The sequence below is a fragment of the Anopheles bellator genome, chromosome 1, assembly GCF_943735745.2.
Source record: "Anopheles bellator chromosome 1, idAnoBellAS_SP24_06.2, whole genome shotgun sequence".
Classification (NCBI taxonomy): Eukaryota; Metazoa; Arthropoda; class Insecta; order Diptera; family Culicidae; genus Anopheles; species Anopheles bellator.
The window spans coordinates 33,043,730-33,064,948 of record NC_071285.1 but is presented as its reverse complement, the minus strand read 5'-3'; the positions used below and the strand labels follow the sequence as shown (position 1 = coordinate 33,064,948).

General features: G+C 42.1%; 1 protein-coding gene across 3 annotated transcripts in view; it reads left to right on the top strand.

The window, feature by feature from the left end:
• The window catches only part of LOC131205338 (protein phosphatase 1 regulatory subunit 12A), a 59,012-nt gene that overhangs the window by 9,220 nt on the left and 28,573 nt on the right, over positions 1-21,219 (top strand). For 2 of the 3 annotated variants that reach the window (XM_058197403.1, XM_058197402.1), the window contains exons 3-5: positions 18,753-18,865; positions 19,014-19,565; positions 19,665-19,756. In XM_058197403.1, coding sequence (XP_058053386.1) covers positions 18,753-18,865; positions 19,014-19,565; positions 19,665-19,756 — 757 coding nt within the window. Of the gene's footprint in view, positions 1-18,752; positions 18,866-19,013; positions 19,566-19,657; positions 19,757-20,309; positions 20,736-21,219 lie in introns of all 3 variants that reach the window. The other variant, XM_058197401.1, reaches the window with a different exon arrangement.

The window sequence follows — 21,219 nt, the reverse complement described above, 5'->3', positions numbered from 1 at the left end:
CATCCAAAGCGCATGTCATGGACCAAAAGATATGTCATGGAAAAGAAACAGTTAATTCTATAGCTCGAGATCCTTTGGGTTCACCAATATGTAAGAGTTGAACCACTGGGTTGTTTTAACAGTTTCAATGCTTCAGAATCATCGTCATCAATAATGGAAAATTTCATAATTAATTTTTAAAACCAAGTGTACAGTTAGTTTCTGAAGCTTTAGCAATGTTCGTGAAATTGCTACGTCAAAGAAGATTCGGGAAGTTTCAGCAGCCCAATCGTTAGTAATTCTTCTACTGGAAGCAGTAATCTTTTGATCACCTTTAATTAGTGCCAACAATTGAATCAATTAAGTGACAACCACCACGTCTTATGATTTATGAAAGAAGACAAGCAAAACGGATAGCTAGTGGTTCCAAAGGTCGCAACACATACAACTTCCAGGGTGGCCAACGCTTCTTTATGTACTTCTCGGTTCCGCCTTTTTGGCCGACACTGAAAGCCGAAATGAAGGACAGTGACAGCAGACAGCGTCTCTGCCTAGTTCCTGTTTTGACTGCTCAAGATTATCAACTTCTCGCTGATAGCAACAATTCTGGGGACCGTTCAGGAGACATTAGGTTGATTGGGTCCACTGTCGCCTGCTCCGCCCGTCTTTGGGTGTTAAATTTCGGAGATGCTCACAAAACCTCGAGCATCAAAAAGTAGCAATTGCTTTACGTCCCCGCTTTACGGCTACCGCTTTTCTCATGTGACCGTAATTTATCTCATCCACCTTAGTTTTCTGGTCTTCTCGTGAGGATCTTTCCAATGCATCTTGCGAATAGGTCGCACATACCTCTGCTTATTTTCTGAACGCAATCCTGCCCTCCATTCTGTTAAAGATCCGAGGCAAAACTGTCGACGATCGTCATCATGTTACATCTTGCCATACTACGCCACCACCCCATGGAAGAAGCTCTAGTTTCAAACGGCCTTCGGTGTTGTGTGCGCCTGTATTTTATATGTAGACAAACTTTCTGGTTGCGGTATCGTTCGGCACGATTCTAAAAATACATTGAGCCGGAAAACCGTGCGTGTTCTTTTCTGTCTCTTGCTCGTATGTCGTCAGTGTTTTCAAAATGTTTCATTTTTTTGCCTTTCGAAGACGCGCGTGCTATTACTGTTGCTAACTTCTAGAAGATCTTCGTTTTTCTTGCATAGTGATCAATGTCCTCAGCTCACGGCCCGCTCGTATAGAATTGTTGAAGTAGAAAGTGAAATTACTGTTGCACTACGAACCTCCCGCCATGGTTGATTTCAAGGGATCACGATTGATAGAACTAAGATAATAATAACTACTACGGGGTAGAATATATTTTTACGCTGATACTATTTGAAAAGTATGACATTGATATGGGATATGGGTGATAAAGAATGATGATTCATGAATGAGGATGACGTGTCAATCTAAAAGGACATAAACATTGATTTATAACAAAGACATTTGTTTTATGATACACTTGCACACGTGGGTATAAATTCGTTAAATATTACTTTTCATATATGTCATGTCGCCCTCTTACTTTGCAGCAAAATATTTTCTGTACTCGTTGAGAGCAATCCGGTGCAGAAAATACCTTCATCACGCAATACTCTCGCTGTGCTCAAAATGGCTGCTTTGCTTTAATTTGGAAAAGGTGATACATATTTGAATGTTGAATGAAGATCCTGTTTTGGAGTGGTGCTTAGCAATAACTGAGTCCGTTCGTGCCCTACTACAGCAAGCTGGTCGATTCTAGATTTTCTTGGGATTTGGTTTCCATGCTCTTCCTGAGACAACGAAGATTTCGACCAGATAATTCGTGCGTGATATCCTCTGCGTTTTAATGTTCTAATGTTGCTTTCGGTAGTGCGTAACTCGCTAAATGTTATCAAATGTTGTTGTTATCATCGTTCCTTCCCGTTGATGTCGTGGGCGATGTTTTGCTTCGGTCTAACGGGATGCAATCTTTTGGGCTACGTAAAAGATTTGCCCAACAACGATACGTACATGTTCCTAAAAAACAGTTGGTGGTGTTATAGAAAATAAGGAAACAAAAATGGTATCGATTTGTTTTGTACTGTTGTTAATGGAATCATGTGATGAAGTTATGTCATATTTATTGCATACTAGCAGACCCGGCGAACTTTGTTCCGCCCCAAAAGCAATGGGCCCGCAATGATAGAGCAATTGATAGCGCTCGTCGCTGTCACGCAGCTGGCGATGGGTTCAAATCCCGGGACTGGTTCCCGATACCGGCGTGCCAGTGGCGGTTGGCGCGCATCAGAGATTAACATTGATTAACATTAGCATGCTTTTCTAGGCTTTCTTTTTTCTGTTGGACTGTTGATTATCAGGCGCAAGAACAAGCAACGCAGATGGTCTTCCGACCCGTGAACATCCCACATATCATTGACCATCGGAAAAAAAAAACATTTATTCCGCAAATTCAGTGCACAAACTTTAAAGGATTGGCCTTGTGATTTGTTAATGGCCATAGCGAATGCAAGACGGATCGGAAATTGAAGTTTTTAACAATCGAAAGCCATATCGTTTGGGATCATCGGGATCCTCGGAATGAGAACTTCCAACGCTATTATGCTCGCTGTACATAGCCATGCAATCGTTTCGAAACGTGGCTCGATACAAATCAGCTTCTTCTTCGGGTACAACCGCTGAGCGGACATTCAAATCAGCACCTCGTCGAAAATTATCTACTTGTTGCTCTCTATGTTTCGCTCGCCGATTTCGCGTTGCTAACCGAGTCGTTTCACGGGCAATTGTATGTTCTTCTTCAGTCATTGTATTCGGGATCCTTTGTAAAGAGGGGAGAGGTTTCAAATATTCATCAGAACATTTCCCCACCCCTAAAACCACCGCCTACCGAATTTGGTTTGATTTGCTCTGAAACGTTGGAATGGGACGTTACGTTACGTTTGTATGGGAGCCCCCTTCCCCGGAGGTGTGGGAGGGTGAAACTTTCCTATTCACAATCCAGGGTCACAAAACTACGCTGTGCAAAATTTCACGCGGATTGGTTCAATAGTTTTGGAGAAAAGGCGGTACGTACAGATAGACAAACAACAAGTATCGATGGTATAATTTCAAATTTGGGCTCGTTTTGAAGCTGATACTTTACACTTATAAAAATGCTTTCATTGTTTATTGTTTTTTCTATTCGTTTGTGAGTTATAAGGTAGTAATGTGCAATTTGTGCAACCGCTAGTAATGTGCAATTTCGGTTTCGTTGACCCGTTTCAGTTATTTTTGATGTTTAAGTTGTGCCTCGCACAGACAGACTGGCCGTCGAAAATGTCAACAAAATCACAGAAATAATAAAAGTTGATAAACATGGTAATAGTCAGAGCATCGGTCTGAAGCTAAAGATTAACCATCAAACAGTTTTAAGCCATTTACGCAAATCTGGATTCACAAAGAAGCTCGATGATTGGACGCCACCCTATTTACGCCAAAAACCATGATGGATCGAATTTTCATCTGCGATGTTGTGGCCAAACGGAACGAAACCGACCCATTTCTTAAACGGATAGGTATTGGGGATGAGAAGTGGGATACATACGACAATACTGTGTGAAAGTGATCGTGGTCTAAGCTTAATGAAGCATGTTATCCGGTGGTCAAACCAGGACTTACGGCCAATAAGGTTCTACTTGGTATATGGTGGAACGTTAAAGTAATCGTTTATTATGAGCTGCTGCCGTGTGACTATGTACTAAATTCAGATCTCTACTATCAAGAATTGGACCGTTTCTAGCTTCAAACGGTCCAATTCTTGATAGTAGAATTGACCAGAACCGACCAGAATCGGCCAACGGAAGAGGTTTTGTGTTCCACCATGACAACGAAATGTTACGCACGTCTTTATTGACTCGCCAGAAAATCCAAGAGCTTGGTGGGGAGGTTTTCATGCATCCACCGTATAATCCGGACCTTGCACTAGACGATTGACACCTTTTTCGTGCATGACAAAATTTCCTGAGTGATGAAAAACTGCGATCAAAAAAGGATTGCGAAAATGGATTGCTCAAGTTTTTCACCAATAACGATTAAGCCTTCTACAAGAGAGGTACTTTTTAAACGGCAACAAACCAACAAACAAACAAAATTGTGCATATTTCTCGCAAATCGGACAATTGAAAGTATCTTAAATAGTGTTTTGAAGTTCACGCAAAAAACGTCCATGACTTTTTAGACAGCCTTATATGAGTTGAAAGATGATTGATGATTGGAAATTTTGCTTCTCGTAGTTCTGATAATGCTTAGTATGTTTGTAGCCGAACAGAAAGTTTCATGGATACTTTATATACTAAAATACTTCCTTCATTATCATGTAGTACGTGTAAGATGTTTTAACAAGCTGTAGAGCCAAAAAAGAGGCAGAGAGAAAGAGAGAAAGAGAGATGAAAAAGTACATTAACCTTATAAACATAAACAACGTTTTTTTTGGCAGTCATTGATGAAAACCCGCATACCTGAGCGAATGACACTATGTTGACGTTGTAGAACTTTCCCGCTGTAATGGTCGCCTTTCGGTTTGAGGACTGCAAAATGATACGCTGAAGGAATTTTTGCACCGATCGTGGCTCGTTGTACCAATTATAGGTGCTGTACGCAGTGTGGCTGATCATAGCATTCTTTAAAATACAATGTTTATATAGTAGGCTGTCAGACAACGTTCACTAACAGTAGGTATACCTCTTCTGTAAGTCGATGGCCAAGGTATGAGAAGCACCACATTTCAATGACGATCGAGAACATCAGTACCATCACATTTACCAGATTTAAGTTTGGATTACGGGTAATGTAATAAAGTAGCAAACCCCACAGTAGCAAACACCCGAGTGATTGAACAAGCAATATCAGGCGCAAAATGCTGTCCAGAAGCGAAGTACATTGGATCGCGGTGAAATGTAGCTCTATGATGTCCACCAAATGGCGTTGTTTTTGAACAGACCCTACAAATGCTGTGGACGACCTCTGGGCATACTCACGCAGCAACCCATTCACTAGTTGATAGAGCAACGTGTTGTAGCGAATAAGAATGAAAAGAATTCCTTTGAACCAAAGCATAATGGTTGTAGACACGCAGGCCGGTATGATACACAAGGAGTACATTGTGTAGTGCAGGATGTTGTGTCGTATATCTAGTCCATGAAAGTTTTGCACCAAGGGAAGGATGAACTCCACCGTTCGATTGGCCGAAGAATTCACTCCGTAGTAGTGCAGCACATGCAGTGGGTAGTTGTAAGCTAGAGGTACGATGTTAAATAGGACCGCGTAGCAAATGTTCAGCTTCGCGTACGCCATACTGAAGCGATAAATACTATCGTTCACTTTGGCAATTAGCTGACTGCACTGGTCGTTACGATCGCAGACTGTGGAGAAGGACGGATGGAAATAAAACAAAGTTCTGCTCTCACTGAGACAGCTCTCTACAGCGTGGAGCTTTATACTGACATAGGCCAAGCGCTTGTTCCATCTTGTAAACCACCTGCCGGAACGGTTCCGACTTGATAGCCACTATGATGATCGGGAAGTAGGCGAGCAGTGCAAACAGTAGCTCGGCCACACTGCGTGCTACGGACTCGAACGGGTATTGGTCGGAAACGAAGATTGGTTTACCAGGCACAATTATTAGGATGGTTGCTGCAAGCAGCACGTAGAAGCGGTAGATTTGACGATCGTTCGAACCGCCTAGTCCGACTATGGACAGGTAACGAAGGTTATACGGCATAACGCGAAACTTATCTGCAGCTTTACGTTTCAACATTTTTCCTCTGATGTTTCGAAGTCGAAAGTGAACTGAAGGGTGCTTAACACATCTATTGGAGAGAACTCGGGAAATACTACTTCTATTGTTATAGGAAGGGATGCTTAAAATTAATGGAATGAAGTCCTGTTATTACGAAAGCAAAATAAAGACATTAGACCCGCTAGAGTCACGCGACGTTCGTGGAACGTGCAAGATGTCCGAACTATCGTTTTATTCACTAGTCAAATCAAATATAGAAGAGCCAATCAAATTAATCGACATCAAATTACTAGCTCCTTTTGAAAGCACCATTTCTAAACCTAAAAAATTATACCCAACCCATCAATTTATTTCGAATAATTAATGCCACATTCTATTGACGCTTTGCTTGATAAACTTCCAGTGATGTGTTGAATTGGTTAGTTTAAGACCTTACATATGTTTAAGATTTTGTTGCTCCTTTCCATAATTATGTGTTTAAAGTTCTTCATCCCTTGACTGACATGTTCTTCGACTGACGAGAGCAAACATCCATGACAATGCGCACGCCAGAACTCCAACCAATTGAAAAATATTGGGCAATCGTCAAGCGGAACCTCAAGACGACTCGGAAAACAGTTGTCAGTTAGATGGATTTAAAAAAAAACTGGAGTTCTGCAGCAAAGAAAGCTACCAAGAAAACGGTGCAACAGTTAATGAAAGGAGTGAAACGAAAAGTTCGGCAATTCGCATTCCGTAAGACGGAAGACTGAATGGTATTATTTACATGTATAAAATGAGCTTTGAAAAGAAATATGACTTGATTTTTTAATTTTTTTTTTGGGCTGATTTACATTTTTTTTGTTTGACTCGTTTTTGACAGTAACACACTTTAGCATTGTTCGATCGGAATGCATGTTAGATGCAAAAAGAACTAGCTGAAATGTTAGGAGTTGACCAAACGTCAGTTTCCCATCGCCTGAGTGCCGTGGGAATGATTAGAAAAATGTCTTATGGGTTTCACATGAATTGAAAAAAGATACATTGAATGAAAGAAAACCATTTGCACGGCTGTAAAAAGGGGTTTTTGTATTGAATCGTCACTGGTGATGAAAAGAGGAGTTATTACAAGAATCCTAAATGCAAATAGGCCTGTGTATTACCTGGTAAACCAGATCCATCGCAACCAGAGCGAAATATACACTACGCAAAGGTTGTGTTGTGCATATGGTGGGATATGAAAGGTGTGGTGTAGTGTGAGCTTTCAAAACCTAATGAAATTTTTGATGGACAATCCATCGACAACAATTAATGCATTTGAACTAAAGCTTTGGCCATAAAACGACGAGAATGGGATAAAAGTCATGGTAAGCTGATTATTCAAAATGACAAAACTCGACCCCACACCCCCATGTTGCTCGCTTCACCCCCCATTTGTTCCGTTGCATGAGTAACGATTCGACAGCACAGCGGTTCCCTTCTTATGAAAGTATTGAAAACAGGGTCTCTTAGTGGATCGTTGAAAAAGATAAGAAGTTCTATCGACACGGAATCGAGGAACTATCTAAAAGATGGAAGAAAGTAGTAGCTAACGACGGACAATATTTTCATTAAAGTCATACGTTTTGTTGGTTATAAATGTCGAATACAAACCGAACTAATAAATTTGCAGACCTAATATATAATATAATTAGTTAATCTTTTTTTAGTTGATTTATTTATATTAGGTTTGTAAAATACATCAAGCGATTGACATAAACTCGATAGATTTAAGTCATCTGCAAATATCTTAATCTTTCATACGAAACACACATCCTACATGCGTTGTCTGATTTCCTTAAGCCTTTTTTAAGTTCTTACTTTTCACACGCATTCCATACTCAACGGACAGCCCTCGAGCATCATGTCGAGTATCATAAATATTACGACTTGTTTAAGCATCAGCAGCACCACACTCCCTTCTTCAAACAATGATCACCGAATTCGACCATAAAACAAAAATAATAAGTGCAATTCGTCGCTACCAGCCCGTGGTGGTTTTATCGTGATCTAACGGTGTCAAGTGTGCCGTAAAAATCTTTCGCCTCCACTGTTGGCCAATGCGCATATTTTAAGAAGTTATCTGTCGCCGAATGATCTCAAAGCGTTGCTTTGTGCATTTAGACCTAAAAGCTCGTCTCTATTTGGAGACAAGGTATAGCTTCTTTGCCTTCTATGCTTGTGCCGCAAAAGATTTGCATTTTTAATTTGTAATGCATACTCATGTCACGCCACGCATGATCAATCGCATTCGTCCTATGGCTCTTTTGGTGGACTTTTAGTGCTTGGTTGAGTCTGTCAGTAGGAGAAGTTTTCTCTGCTATAAGGGAGATCTCGGTCCATAAAAAAAGTTTTGTCTTTTGTTAATACGGTTCTGCCCGTTCTAGTAATAATAAATAATAAAACATTCTTGTTGGCAATTTCCAGTAGTTTAACTTCTAATACCGGATCATGAGAAATGAGTAGCCAAATTTAATTCAACCGAATTATAATCACTGGAATTTTTATTCCTCAATTTTTTTTAAACTGTAAATGTCACGAAAACGAATCCCTTCGTAGCGATTCTGAAAAGTAAGGAAGCACCGTTTTACACAGCGTGCTATGAGCAGCTTTAAACTGCCCAATTTTATTTTAATATTCGTTATAATTGGTTATTCTGTAAAGTTTTTTCGACTACGAACTCACATCAAATGGCTCCTTCCCTCTTTTCAGACTATCACCAGCGGATGTTTGTAACTAACTGAGCTTATTCTCTCTTCACTGAGCTTATTCTCTCTTATTCGGTCGGATGTTTGTAACTAACTGAGCTTATTCTCTCAATCGCGCGCAACTTTGATCCTTTACTGAAAAGAGCCTGCTCTTCTCTCCCTTTTACACATTGGCAGCCTCTCTCTTTTCCGCACATACACATTGGCAGCCTCTCTCTTTTCCGCACAGTAAACATTAATAATACAGGAATCTGAAAATGTAACTGTTTTCACCTCGTCCCCAATTGTTGTAAACTCGTAACAGAGTTGTTCCAGCTTTGTGTGTTGAGCACTAAATGAGTAAATGAGCACTAAGAAGATTGCCACCTGTTGTCTGTTTCTATTCTCCGGATCGACTGTACCCTGCCTTTGCACGCCTCAATGACAGACCATTTGTCAACACCATTGAACAGGCCAAAAAAACGCCCAAAACGATGTTAGCATCACTTTTTTTGGGATACGAATGGAATTATGTTAGCGGATTACTTGTAAACTGATAAAACAATAAATTTTGAATATTGTTGTAAATTTTTTGGACCAAGTGAAGGAGAAAATTTGGCAACCCGGTTTGCCGAATCCTTTTCCATTTTCTTCAGGACACTGCACCCGGTCACAAGAGCATTTTAACAATGGCAAAAATCCATAAATTGAAATTTAAAACCCTGACCTTTCTTTCCGAGAGACGTAAACTGGTATGGGGTTTTGAAGTACTAAGAGCCCTGACTCTGAGGGAGTCGGCAACTATGGATCGTTGGCAAGGGCTCGCTATTGAAGTGATTCTTTCATGAATTTAAAGAAAAAGTGAGCCCAAACTATGGGGAGTTGGCGACTATGGGTCGTCGGCAAGGGCTCACAGAGGAGTCGAGCGACTTTGACTCGTTCTATTGACCTCCTGCGATCTGCGACACAGTAGCACTCAAACCATGCTACAATAAGATCGCGTAAGATTTGCGTAAGATATATTTAAATCTGCTTGTTGTTGATGGGTGTCAAATAATATACCCAATGCCAGTTGCAATCCAACAATAGTTGAAAAGAGTACAACAGAGTAAGAGTAATGCGATCTTCTTCCTCCTGCTAGCTTTTTGTAATGCCACCTTGACATCATTGATAAAGAGACAACCACTGGAAACAAATTGTTTCAATATTGCATATACCATATACCAATAATGCATATGGTATGGAGGAAATACTTAAAAGTACGCGTGTGTGTTATACTAAACCTCTAATACATACAAGTTCTATTCAAATAGTTTTTTGCTTTTTCAAAGTTTTTCTATCCAAGAGCATTTTATTTATCGACACACTGTTGAATAAAGAAATGTCCTTGAAGATTGAAAAAAAAAATCGTTCCAAAAGCTTTTAGTGAGGTAAAGCATGGTTCCCGGAACTGTGGTGGAGTTACAACTACTGTCCCTTGTTAATAATAATTTCTCATATCTATCTTCTACGTGTAATTAATTTTGGCTTCATAACTACGGAGGAAAATACCGGTCCAACATTGAGATACCGGTCCAACAATCGCACGACGTTACTGTCGTTAAAGAATAAAAATATAGGGGAAACGTCTTACGTCTCACGTCTCACTTTACCGGTATACGAGGTGTGTTCAAAAATTTCCTCCACTTTTGAATTTCCGCAGGCTAAGTATATTCGATTTTCGTGGCGTTTGGTTGCTACACATGTCAGTAACTTATGGTAAAAAGTTCGCCCATTTTGAGTTATCAGTCAATTTTTGACAGCTATTTTGATTAGACAAGATTTGGCTCAGCGTCGACTTTTCTCTATTCTAAAAAATGGATGGCAACGACATTTTATCCAATTTTGCGTGGAAAACAAAATTAAGAGCTCGGACGCAATTGAAATGTTTACTGTGATTTACACTGAAGCTTTTAAGACCAAAAGCAGCGTTTATGGGTGGTTCAATTTTTTTCAGAAGGCCGAGAAGATGTGAACGTAGAAAACCCAAATTTGGTCGAATGTTAACAGTTTTGCTTACAATTTTCTTCGATTGCAGGGTCGTTGTGCATTATGAGTCGATGCTAAAGGGTAGAAGGGTATGTGCCATTTCCCTGAAGCAATCCGTCATAAACGCCCGGATTTGTGGGAAAACCAAAATTTGTTGTCGCGGCCCTGCTCAGACATCGTTGTTTCTGCCCGAATTTTCAGTCTAAACAACACTTTAGTGATACCTGTTACCGGTAGCAGCGGCTATCGGTAGAGCCTGCCAGCAGCCGCTCGCAGCTCACTTGCATGCCAGGTCGTGAACAAGTGGACTTGCCAATCCAATACTAATGAGAGGCATGTACAGTACAGTAAATACAGCATGCAAGCGAGATTGCAGCATCCTGGCATGCCAGGCCGCACGAGCGAGAGAGGTATGATTTAAACGAGTGATCACGAACCGCCGCGAACGACGGAATAATTTTCGCCAGTGATAAACGAACCGCCGCGAGCGACGGACAAATTTTGAGTCGCTTTCTAATAAAGGATTGCAAAAAGACGAGCAATCGCGGTGGTGTTTTTGATATTGCTAACAATGCCAAATCCACTTCATTCCCCAGATCTGGCCCTCTGTTACTTTTTCCTGTTTTTTTTTCCTTTTTCCAAAACTCAAATTACCGTTTTGTGGTCAATTACTTTTGGAGTACAAAAAAATCGACAATGGATCAAATCTTGTTCAAGCAAAACAGCTGTCAAAAATTGATTGATAATTCAAAATGGGCGAACTTTTTACCATAAGTCAGTGACGTGTGTAGCAACCAAAAGCCACCAAAATATCGAAAATCAGATATACGTAGCCCGCGGAAATTCAAAAGTTGCGAACATTTTTGAACACACCTCGTAAGCCCAAGGATACCGGTATAACGGAGCTCATTCCATACATCATCTCACAGCTCACAGACCCGGGCTTACTCCGCTAAAACCGTCATAGTGAGAGGGGGCGTCTCACGAGTCGAAGTCCGCGACTAGAAAAATGAAAAATTGAGTGATTAATTTTTTTATTCCGGTATGGTTTTCAATCCGATATTCGAATTCGGCAATCCGGCTTCCATCAACTTTTTGCTACGGAAAGAACCGTTCTGTTAGGATGTTTTTGATTTCATCAATTAGTTTGTATTGTTTATGCTGCGCCGTGCAAAGATAATGATAATTTCAAAGATAGTTTATATTTTGGTTCATAGCACATAGCAATATTACATAGCAATATTTTGCGATGAGTCTTTGTATTTTCTGTTCATTCACTATCACTATCGCTATCAGAAACGCGGAAATCGTCCAAAAATGTCAGAAATATAATAGCAAGAATCGCACGCATATCCAAACTGCTTTCTGTGCATGTGTATCTGTGTATGCAATGTTTACAAATGCACTAACGTTACTTGTCGACGAGACAAGGTTGGAAATTTGATCAGTACTTAACCAGAGGGTTCCCTCACGGTGAGTCCGGTACCAATGAACTACTCAATGATTCCATTACCAAGCATTCAGACGCTCAGCAGGCTATGCCGCGATATTGCTGACGCGATGTTACTTCCGCCGGCAAGTCTGCTCTCGGTCGGCAGGTGCGGTGATCGCCGCCAACCTCTGCGCCACCGGCTGCTGTTGCTCTTGTCGCCATTCACCGAGCAGAGCCGCTGTGATGGCTGCAACACACGCACTCACTCCCTCGAATGCTCTCTCATTCCCACACATGCGTTGGACGATGGACTCCACAGTAAGTCCATATCCGACCCTATGGTGCATTTGCTCCCGGGCGTCGTCGAACCGGGAAACCGTCGAACCGGGTTCTCCCATTCCCGTTGCCAGCGCTCTATCGACCGTCGTCTTGCCTTGGCGCGTATGCCCGGGGCTCGGCTCTCATAACACTTGCTGTCTTCCTCGATGAGGATCCCCACTGGGATCATTCCAGCAACCACGTTTCAACGACAGTGCCTCCACCCAAGCAGAACCCGCGTAACACAGTACCGAGGTGACGACACTCGCAAGCAACCGTTTTTTGGTGCTGCTGAGGCCCCCAGTTCTGCGCATTATGCCAGAAAGTGCGTCAAGCGCCCCTCAATGCCTTGTTGGAGGCCTGCTCATCGTGGGTCTTGAAGTTAAGCCTGTCATCGATCACCACACCGAGGTATCGTATCGCTCTCCGGGAACGAACCACGAGGTCATCGATCGTGATCGACGACTCTTGGACGGCCCTACAATTGCTGACCACTAGCACCACTAGCACCGTGTTGCGGGAACAGCTCGGCCACGATCGCCCGCAGTCGATCCGGGCACCTCTCACGAGGAACACTCGGGCCGTGCAACTTCGCCATCGCAAGCCTGTAGGCACCGCCCCACAGGTTCGACTCGGCCTCTTTGAGGAGGTGGTTGTAGCCCTCCCTGTTGCTTGAGGCGATTTTGTGCTTCAACGCCTTTCTTGCAGCTTTAAAAGCGTTGTTCTTGCGCGTTGGCATTCCCGTCTATCGCGTAGACATTTTCTGCGGAGGTCGAATATCTCCTATGTCCACCAGTATTAATATTAAAACAACAAAATTAAGTGCGGAACGCATTTCTAATGTAGACTGTGACTTATGGTGACGCTATTTTGACCCAAAGCAGCGGTTCATAATATTCTCCGGGGGATAGCCCGAGAAGATGTGAACGACAAAGAGCGAAATTCAATCGAATGCGAAGGTTTTGTTTACAGTTTTCTTCGATGCATCACGGGTTCTTGCCACAGGGTAGAATGGTCAATAAGGAATATTACCGGCAAGCGAGTGAACTGCGGACAGTTCCTGTCTGTAGAAGAAAAGAGACCAAGATTTAATTCATAATGTCATCTTTATCAGTCCCACTAACAGCTACAATGAGCATATGTGGAGTTACGCACAAAAAGGTGACCGAATGTTCGAAATCGAGCTTCGCCTATCCAGTGTCAAAGTGATAGCACATGAAACATGCCCATCTACAATCTGTAAAAAAAATTTCGCTTACATCTCTTGTTGAGACAAGGTTACAAGGTTAACGTCTGACAAGGTTACGGAAGTCAAAAGCTATTCTCATATTGTATATGCCTTAAGAATTGTTATTTCAAATGGGGGCTGAAACTTAGATCAAGTCTAAGTCAAGTCAAGTACAGGGTTGGGGCACTATGGAGTTCAGAGACCCTATTTTTCCGGAAACGACGAAATTAGGACCACGACCGTCAATTCCAAACGATACCGCCTGACGATAAACAATTTGTTTTGCCTGCAATTTAAAATATGTACTTAGAAGAAATATAGTTTCAGCAAGATGAGGCATGCGATTTGACTTCCTTTTGATTTTTTCTTGTGCGGCTACGCAGAAAATCGTGTTTATGCTGGCAAGCTCGGAACATCTGAAAAATGACATTCACCAAGTTATGGCCGAGCTACTATCCGAAAAGCGCCACAGAAGACATCGAAAGTTACCTTATCAAAATCAACCGTTACCATAGGTCCCGAGTAAAAGTAAAGTAAAAGACAAAGTAAAAACTTTATGATAAAAAAAAAGAAATCATTTAAAATTTAATTTTTATGTGTCTTTTTAAGTTTGCTTTTCAAACTACGAAATGGATGACCCTGTACAATATCTATAGAAGTCAATTAACACTGTGGCAAAAAAGTATCTTATAAGTAAGTAAAAGATTTTAAGCTTATTTGTGATTCTAATAGGGACAAATGTTTTATGTCTAAGTTGGCAATAGTATCACGAACATTTGTGTCAAATTATACGTCAAAATACTTACGAGTGTTCAAAATACTTCGTATGAGTGTTTGCGATACGGGTCCTTTTGTAAACAGTGAAGATGATTTTTTCATAAATACGGAACGCCTTCGGATTCATGGGAACAACGCAGGTGATCATGGGAAACCTTGCCAACAATTTATTGTAAACTAGCAGAACCGGCGAACTTTGTTCCGTCCCAAAGGCAATGGACCCCCGATGATAGAGCAGCTATAAACGCTCGTCGCTGTCACGCAGCTGGCTTAGGTTCGAATACCGGAACCGGTTGTCACACAATCGGCCATGGTTTCGATTCCCGATATCGGCGTGCCAGAGGGGGTTGGCGCGGCACCAACAACCCCGCCGGTAAAAACAAACTGTTAAGGAGAGCATCATAGATTACCTGTGTCTCTGATTCAGGCTAAGACCGATCAGCGGTTGTTGCCCAATAAGTAGAAGAAGAAACACAATACGTAGGAATAACTATAATATCAGGCGTACAAATAGAAAACCACCGTTTTCCCATAGGCGGCGCTAGCAGCTGCAAATTAAACGATAAAAATATGCAAAACCCTGGCAATGACAGTTGAGGCATCTGTCAACAACTCCACAAAATCTCGTTTGTTTATTTTCACTCTGCTTTGTGTTATTCATGTGCGAACATAGCGAAATTTAAGCCGAACAAGTGCCATTTGCGGGAAGTGTTGCTTTTTTGCGATTCATGCTAAAAAAAATGCAGCTAAAGCGCATCGAATGATAAAAGAAGCTTATGGTAAAGCCTGCATTAGTGAAAGAACGTTTCGGGAGTGGTTTTGCAAGTTCAAAAACGGCGATTATGACGTGCAAGACAAGGAGCGTCCCGAACCGGTGACAAAGTTCGAAGATGCCGAATTGAAAACTTTGCTGGAAGAAAATACTTGTCGAACGCAACAGGAACTTGACGAATTATTGGGCGTGACGCAACAAGCAATATCGCATCGGCTAAAAGCCCTAGGAATGATCCAGAAACTAGGATACTGGGTGCCGCACGAGTTGAAGCCGAGCGACATCGAACGGCGCCTTTGCATTTGCGAGCAACTCCTTGAACGGCAAAAAAGAAAAGGTTTTTTACATCGTATCGTGACCGGGGATGAAAAGTGGATACATTATGATAACCCAAAGCGTAAAAAATCGTGGGGGCTTCCCGACCATGCATCAACATCTACAGCTAAACCGAACTTTCATGGCTCGAAGCTGATGCTCTGTATTGGATGGGACCAGCTCGGCGTTGTCTATTACGAACTATTTCAACCAGGCGAAACCATTACAGCAGCCCTGTATCGGACACAACTAATGCGGCTGAGTCGAGCGTTGAAGGAAAAACGGCCACAATATTCAGAAAGACACGGCAAAGTTATCCTTCTTCACGACAACGCTCGACCACATGTTTCCAAAATCGTGAAAACATACCTGGAAACATTGAAATGGCAGATACTACCCCACCCGTCCTACTCTCCAGACATCGCCCCGTCAGACTACTATTTATTCCGATCGATGACGCATGACCTGGATGAGCAGCGCTTCCGTTCTGTCGAGGACACCAAAAATTGGATCTATGCATGGATCGCGTCGAAAGATGAACAATTTTTCTGACGAAGAATTCAAAAGCTGGCCAAATTGTGGGAAAAAGTTGTGGCTAACAATGACAATTACTTTGAAGAATGAGTTTGTAAAGAGTTTTTTACAATAAAGCCTCAAATCATGAGAAAAAACGGCGGTTTTCTATTTATACGCTTGATAAGTTATTCTTCCACTATACTGTGTGTTAGTATAAAACATCGGAATGTCGGATTAAATCCTTGTTCTTTGATAATTTTTGCCCCTAATCCAAACATCCATTGTAATTTCCAATGTTTTCAAGAAAATTACGTGATTCGGGTGTTTCGCCGCAAAGCAATGAATGCAAAGGTTCTGGTGGCGGAGTCAGTATTAGCAATTTAACTTTTCCACCAAGACAGCACAATATGGCCGTTTCTCCGTAAAATTTCAATGCGAACGCTGTTATGCTCGCTGTACTTAACGATGCAATCGTATCGAAACGCTGCTCGATACAAATCAGCTTCTTCTTCGGGAACAACCGCTAAGCGGGCATTTAAACTGCCTTGTTAGGAAAGATTCGACCGTCTTGGTCGCGGCACTCTTAAAGGCCCCCACACACAGCGGACGTTAATTACGTTTCTACGCGACGCTTTTTCGGACCTATCACCGGTTACGAACGGGGACGAAAGTCAACGGAAAAGTCTTTCGTCCTGTCGTTCGTGTGAAAACAATTAGACATCTTGGGTAATTAAAAACTAATCGAAGATTACTCAATTGACGTTTTTTTGTATCACAAGCATGCAAGACAATTTTAACTTAATTATTACTTGTAATACAAACACAAATTCATCATGAAACTATTTTAATTCTCGCACTAAAAATTCAATGTGTCTTGAGCTTCCAAATATAAACACAAATAATCTGTCACAACACAAGACTTCGCCCCACTCACCCAAAAACCAAGTATACGAACCTTGGCCAAAGTTTTTAACCGACGCAAAAGGAGCGTTGTCTTTTTATACAGAATCGCCGTAGGCGTACGACACCGGTGCGAAGGGTACCATACAATCCCATACAAGACAACGCTTTTTTATTCGTCGCTCGCTACGCTACGTTCAGTTCAGTTCATTTCAGTTTCTGTGCGCACAGGACTTAAGGGGGTGTAAGATGCTTTTTTATTCACTGTCCGTTATTACGATACTACGCTGTGTTCTTACTTCAATAGATTTTGATTGTTATGAAAAAGCAACAATAAAAAAGCAACAATAAAGCTAAGCAACAATAAAAAATCTCTCCAACAATAAAAAAAAAAAAAATGTTCGAGAATGTGCGAAATAGATTGTCAAATCGCCAAACTAATCGCAAGAGAGAGACTCGCATGAACATACGAAAGAGAGAGACTCACTGAAAACTCGCTCAACCTTTGCTCGTAGTGACGTAGGGGGCGTAGGGGGCGGGGGCTGCTTTTGCTTGGGCGAAGGGAACGCTGAATTAGCGAGAAAGAGAACAATTTTTTTACAATGGTTTGCTGTTGCGCAATCTGTTTGTTTCGTCTCAGTATAAAAAAAACAATTGTTGCTTCATTGTGAAGCGGTCGAAATATAAAAAGTATCCTAAATGTAGCCCTGGGTTCTGAGCTACCTCGCTGCCAATTTTCAGCCAAATCGGTTCAGTCGTTCTTGAGTTATAATTATTCCAACAATCTGCGACTTTCTTTTATATATATAGACTAGTAACTGAGTTTTGCCCTGGTAACCTGGTATTTTACTAAATAACCGAGCCCTTATAAACACTACACGGTCTCCTCTAAAAAACAAAAAAAAAACGAGCCATTAAAAACATCGCCTCCAGCTGGGCGGCAATTTCGGCGCGAATCTCATTCAGAATTTTTAAGGTTAATTCGTTATGATACTAAGATGAAGAACTATTGGAGATGTTACTGAACAGATCATCACGAAAAACCTCGGCAATAAGCGTTTTGAAGCGGGACTTGTTCAGACAGTATACACAATCCTGTTACGCTGAGAACAATTTTCCTCGATGATTTTCCATTTTTCCTCGATTAAGCGGTGCGTGGAAATAGATGGGAAACAGTGAAGTTTTAACATGCGAACACGAATTTCACGCAATAAAAAAACAAAATTTTGAAACTGTGTAGCACCACTACTACTTCTGTACGGCAACCACATCAACAGTGAAAGTTCAATGTCGATAGCAAAAATGAAAATGTTGGTTACATGCCACCAGTTTTAACGATATCTTTTAAAATGCTTTAAACGATCATAAAATGGCAGTTGTTAAACTCCATCTTGATCCAATTCTTCCTGACAGTTTTTGTAGTTTATATTTCATCTCTTAAAGATCATACTTAGTATTTCATTTATTTCTCAATACATAACGAACGTCAAACCTATCAAAGTAGAGGCAAATCGATTGTTAATTGTTGGTTGGATGGGCGACGCGGTATCGCTGTGTTTGACCGTTGCGAGACGATGGACGTTTAATGTAGGCAATAGAGAGAGAAAGAAAGAAAGCCAGAGCTTCGAGCTGACTGATTGACGTCAGAGGAAAGTTTCAAGGTTTTCGTTCCGCGGTACTACATCCGAACCACATGGCAAATGTTTGCCTTTCTCAACTATTAACGATTGGTTATGGCTACCTAAAATGATGTCGGTCCTAAAGAGCGATTAACTAAGGCTCAACACAGAATATATCTTTGCCATACCGGAAAGTCAACCTTGAGCGCTAAATTGGAGCACCCGTGTTTGCGGGATAATTTGCTGTGGGTGCGTCTGAACAAAAACAGAAGAACAGAAGCTTAATACCTCGATTAGTACCATTTGCCGTTGTAACAAATTGACTATTTTTTTATGTTTCCCTTTCGTCATCTACAGGCCTGTATTGACGACAATCTCGACATGGTGGAGTTTCTCATACAGAAAGGAGCCGACGTGAACCGGAAGGACAACGAAGGCTGGACACCATTGCACGCAACAGCTTCATGCGGGTATTTTTTTTTTTTCGAACCGGCAATTGTAATGCGGATTCCACTTACTAACTCTCTTTTCTCTCCTTCTCTCGCTCGCTCTCTTATCCTCTTTTTTCTCTCTATCGCTGTCTCCATATCTACCGCTCTCTGGTACCATCACCGATAGATTCCTTAGCATAGCACGGTACTTGATCGAGAACGGTGCGGATCTGGCCGCCATCAACAGCGATGGCGAGTTGGCGGTCGATCTGGCTAACTCGGACGCGATGGAAGATATGATACAGCATCATAATGAAGAACAGGGCATTGATTGTGAGGAGGCGCGTCAGGCAGAGGAACGCATCATGCTGAGCGATGCAACCCGGTGGCTGCGCACTGATAGCAACGATTGTGATAAGGTGCACCCGAAAACGGGTGCCACAGCGATTCATGTTGCGGCCGCCAAGGGCTACAATCACGTGTTAAAGCTTTTGTTGGAAGGACGGGGCGATGTTGATCGACAGGATGTGGACGGGTGGACGCCGTTACATGCAGCCGCCTACTGGGGCCAGAAGGAGGCCACACAGATGCTACTGGATCACAGTGCCGATGTCGACATCCAGAACTTCAGCGGCCAGCTAGCTATCGACATTGCGCAGGATGATATTGTACCGCTGCTGAAGGATGCGCGTAAGAACGCGAAGCGTACTAAGCGTAGACCACCTAGTCATGGCCATAGGTACGATTATTTGGAGCAAGTAGAAGGCAAATGGCGAATTGAACAGAATATACAATTTACTCGATTTCCCCTTTTCTCCATTTCCGGTTGACGGTGTAGAATTACGGATAATTTTGAAAATATCACGGAAACACCAACGAAGGTGATTCGAGTCGAGGTGAAACCGATCGATAGTAACAAAGAGAAGGAAGGTAAGCAGACACTTATGCGCGTTTCTTTCACCTTTACATTGGCCTTTTGTTACTCTGTCGTAGGGTATTTCTTGCTTTTCTTAAAAGGGCTTCCAAAACATCGGGAAGCAATCTATACTTTAAGTGTAAAAAAAGATAAAAACTGGAAATTGCGAAGCACACACATACACGTGCATGAATGCATTCCAGATTGCTCGCATTTTCGAAAGCACATCTACTTTTCTAAGTCAGTGTTTGTTGCCGTTGCCCATGCCATGCGTGTTCAGTTGTTGTAAGGTGTGTCAACTTAAGGTTTGAGTTTGCCAACTGGTAACCAAAATATTTGTGCCACCCCTTGCTTGTCCTCTATCCTTTCGTCTAATCCGTGTCTCTCGATCGAAAATACTGCAACTCCTTTCTCTGTCTCAAAGTTGAGCTCCAAAGTGGGACCCGCTTCGGAAATCCGTGTGAAATTTGTTGTATGTAAATTCTATTTTGTTAAGTCGATATGATTCCGTTCAAAACCCCTTCCTATTGCGCGTCCGACAACGATGGACTGGAATTGAAACGGCAGACAACGCCGACTGGGGCTGTACCGGCAGCGGCGAGGAACATCTTGATCCGGACCAGGAAAAGCAAATCGCGTCCGATGCTGAAGAAGTGGAGGAGGAAGGCCAGGAGGAAGATGATGCGAAACAGGAGGAGATGGATGGCGTAGAGAAAGAGGAAAAAGAGGAGGAGGAAGAAGAGGAGCAAGGAAGGCCGATTGCAGAGGTGGAACCACTAGGGTTGGATGTTCCGGAAATGGTGATAGTATCGAGGAGTAAACAAAAAGATTCCGAACATGTTCTATGCGTTCGTCACACGATGATCAAGCAAAAGGAAGATGAATCGGAAAGCGATGAGGAGGAGGAGCAGCAAGACGATGCAAGCGTTTCATCGGAGCCATACTCATCCTCCAATCCGTCGGCCGACAGTAGTTTAACAGAATCTGAAACAGGTACAACCATGATTGCCATCATCATCATCGTTATCAGCTAGTCCCCCGCGAAGCCTTCACAGTGTCTCGAGACACACGACTTTTTAAAGAGTGTGTGTGCAAAATTACGTAAGAGAACGGGTGTGCGTGCTAACTCTAAGAATTCGCTGTTGAACGCACAATGGGAGCGCTATCCCTTGCTGGCCTACACGGGGTCGGCTACGATGGAGAATAATCAGTTTTGATTGCTGTGTTGTTTGGCAGATATTGCTTTCTCTTGCCTTCTGCCTTCTAAGTTTTCTGTAGAATGATGTTCGTGGTTGGATTTGATGCAAATGCCAAAGGGCACATTGGATGCCCAGAAAGATAGCAAAGCATGGTTTCCTACTTAGGAAATGCCGAAATGGGAAAAAACTTATCACAAATCCAAAATGTGCTTGTGGGAATGCCACTATCTGATTAAGCTATTAGTCAATCATTGGAAAGAACAAACTTTTGTGCAAAT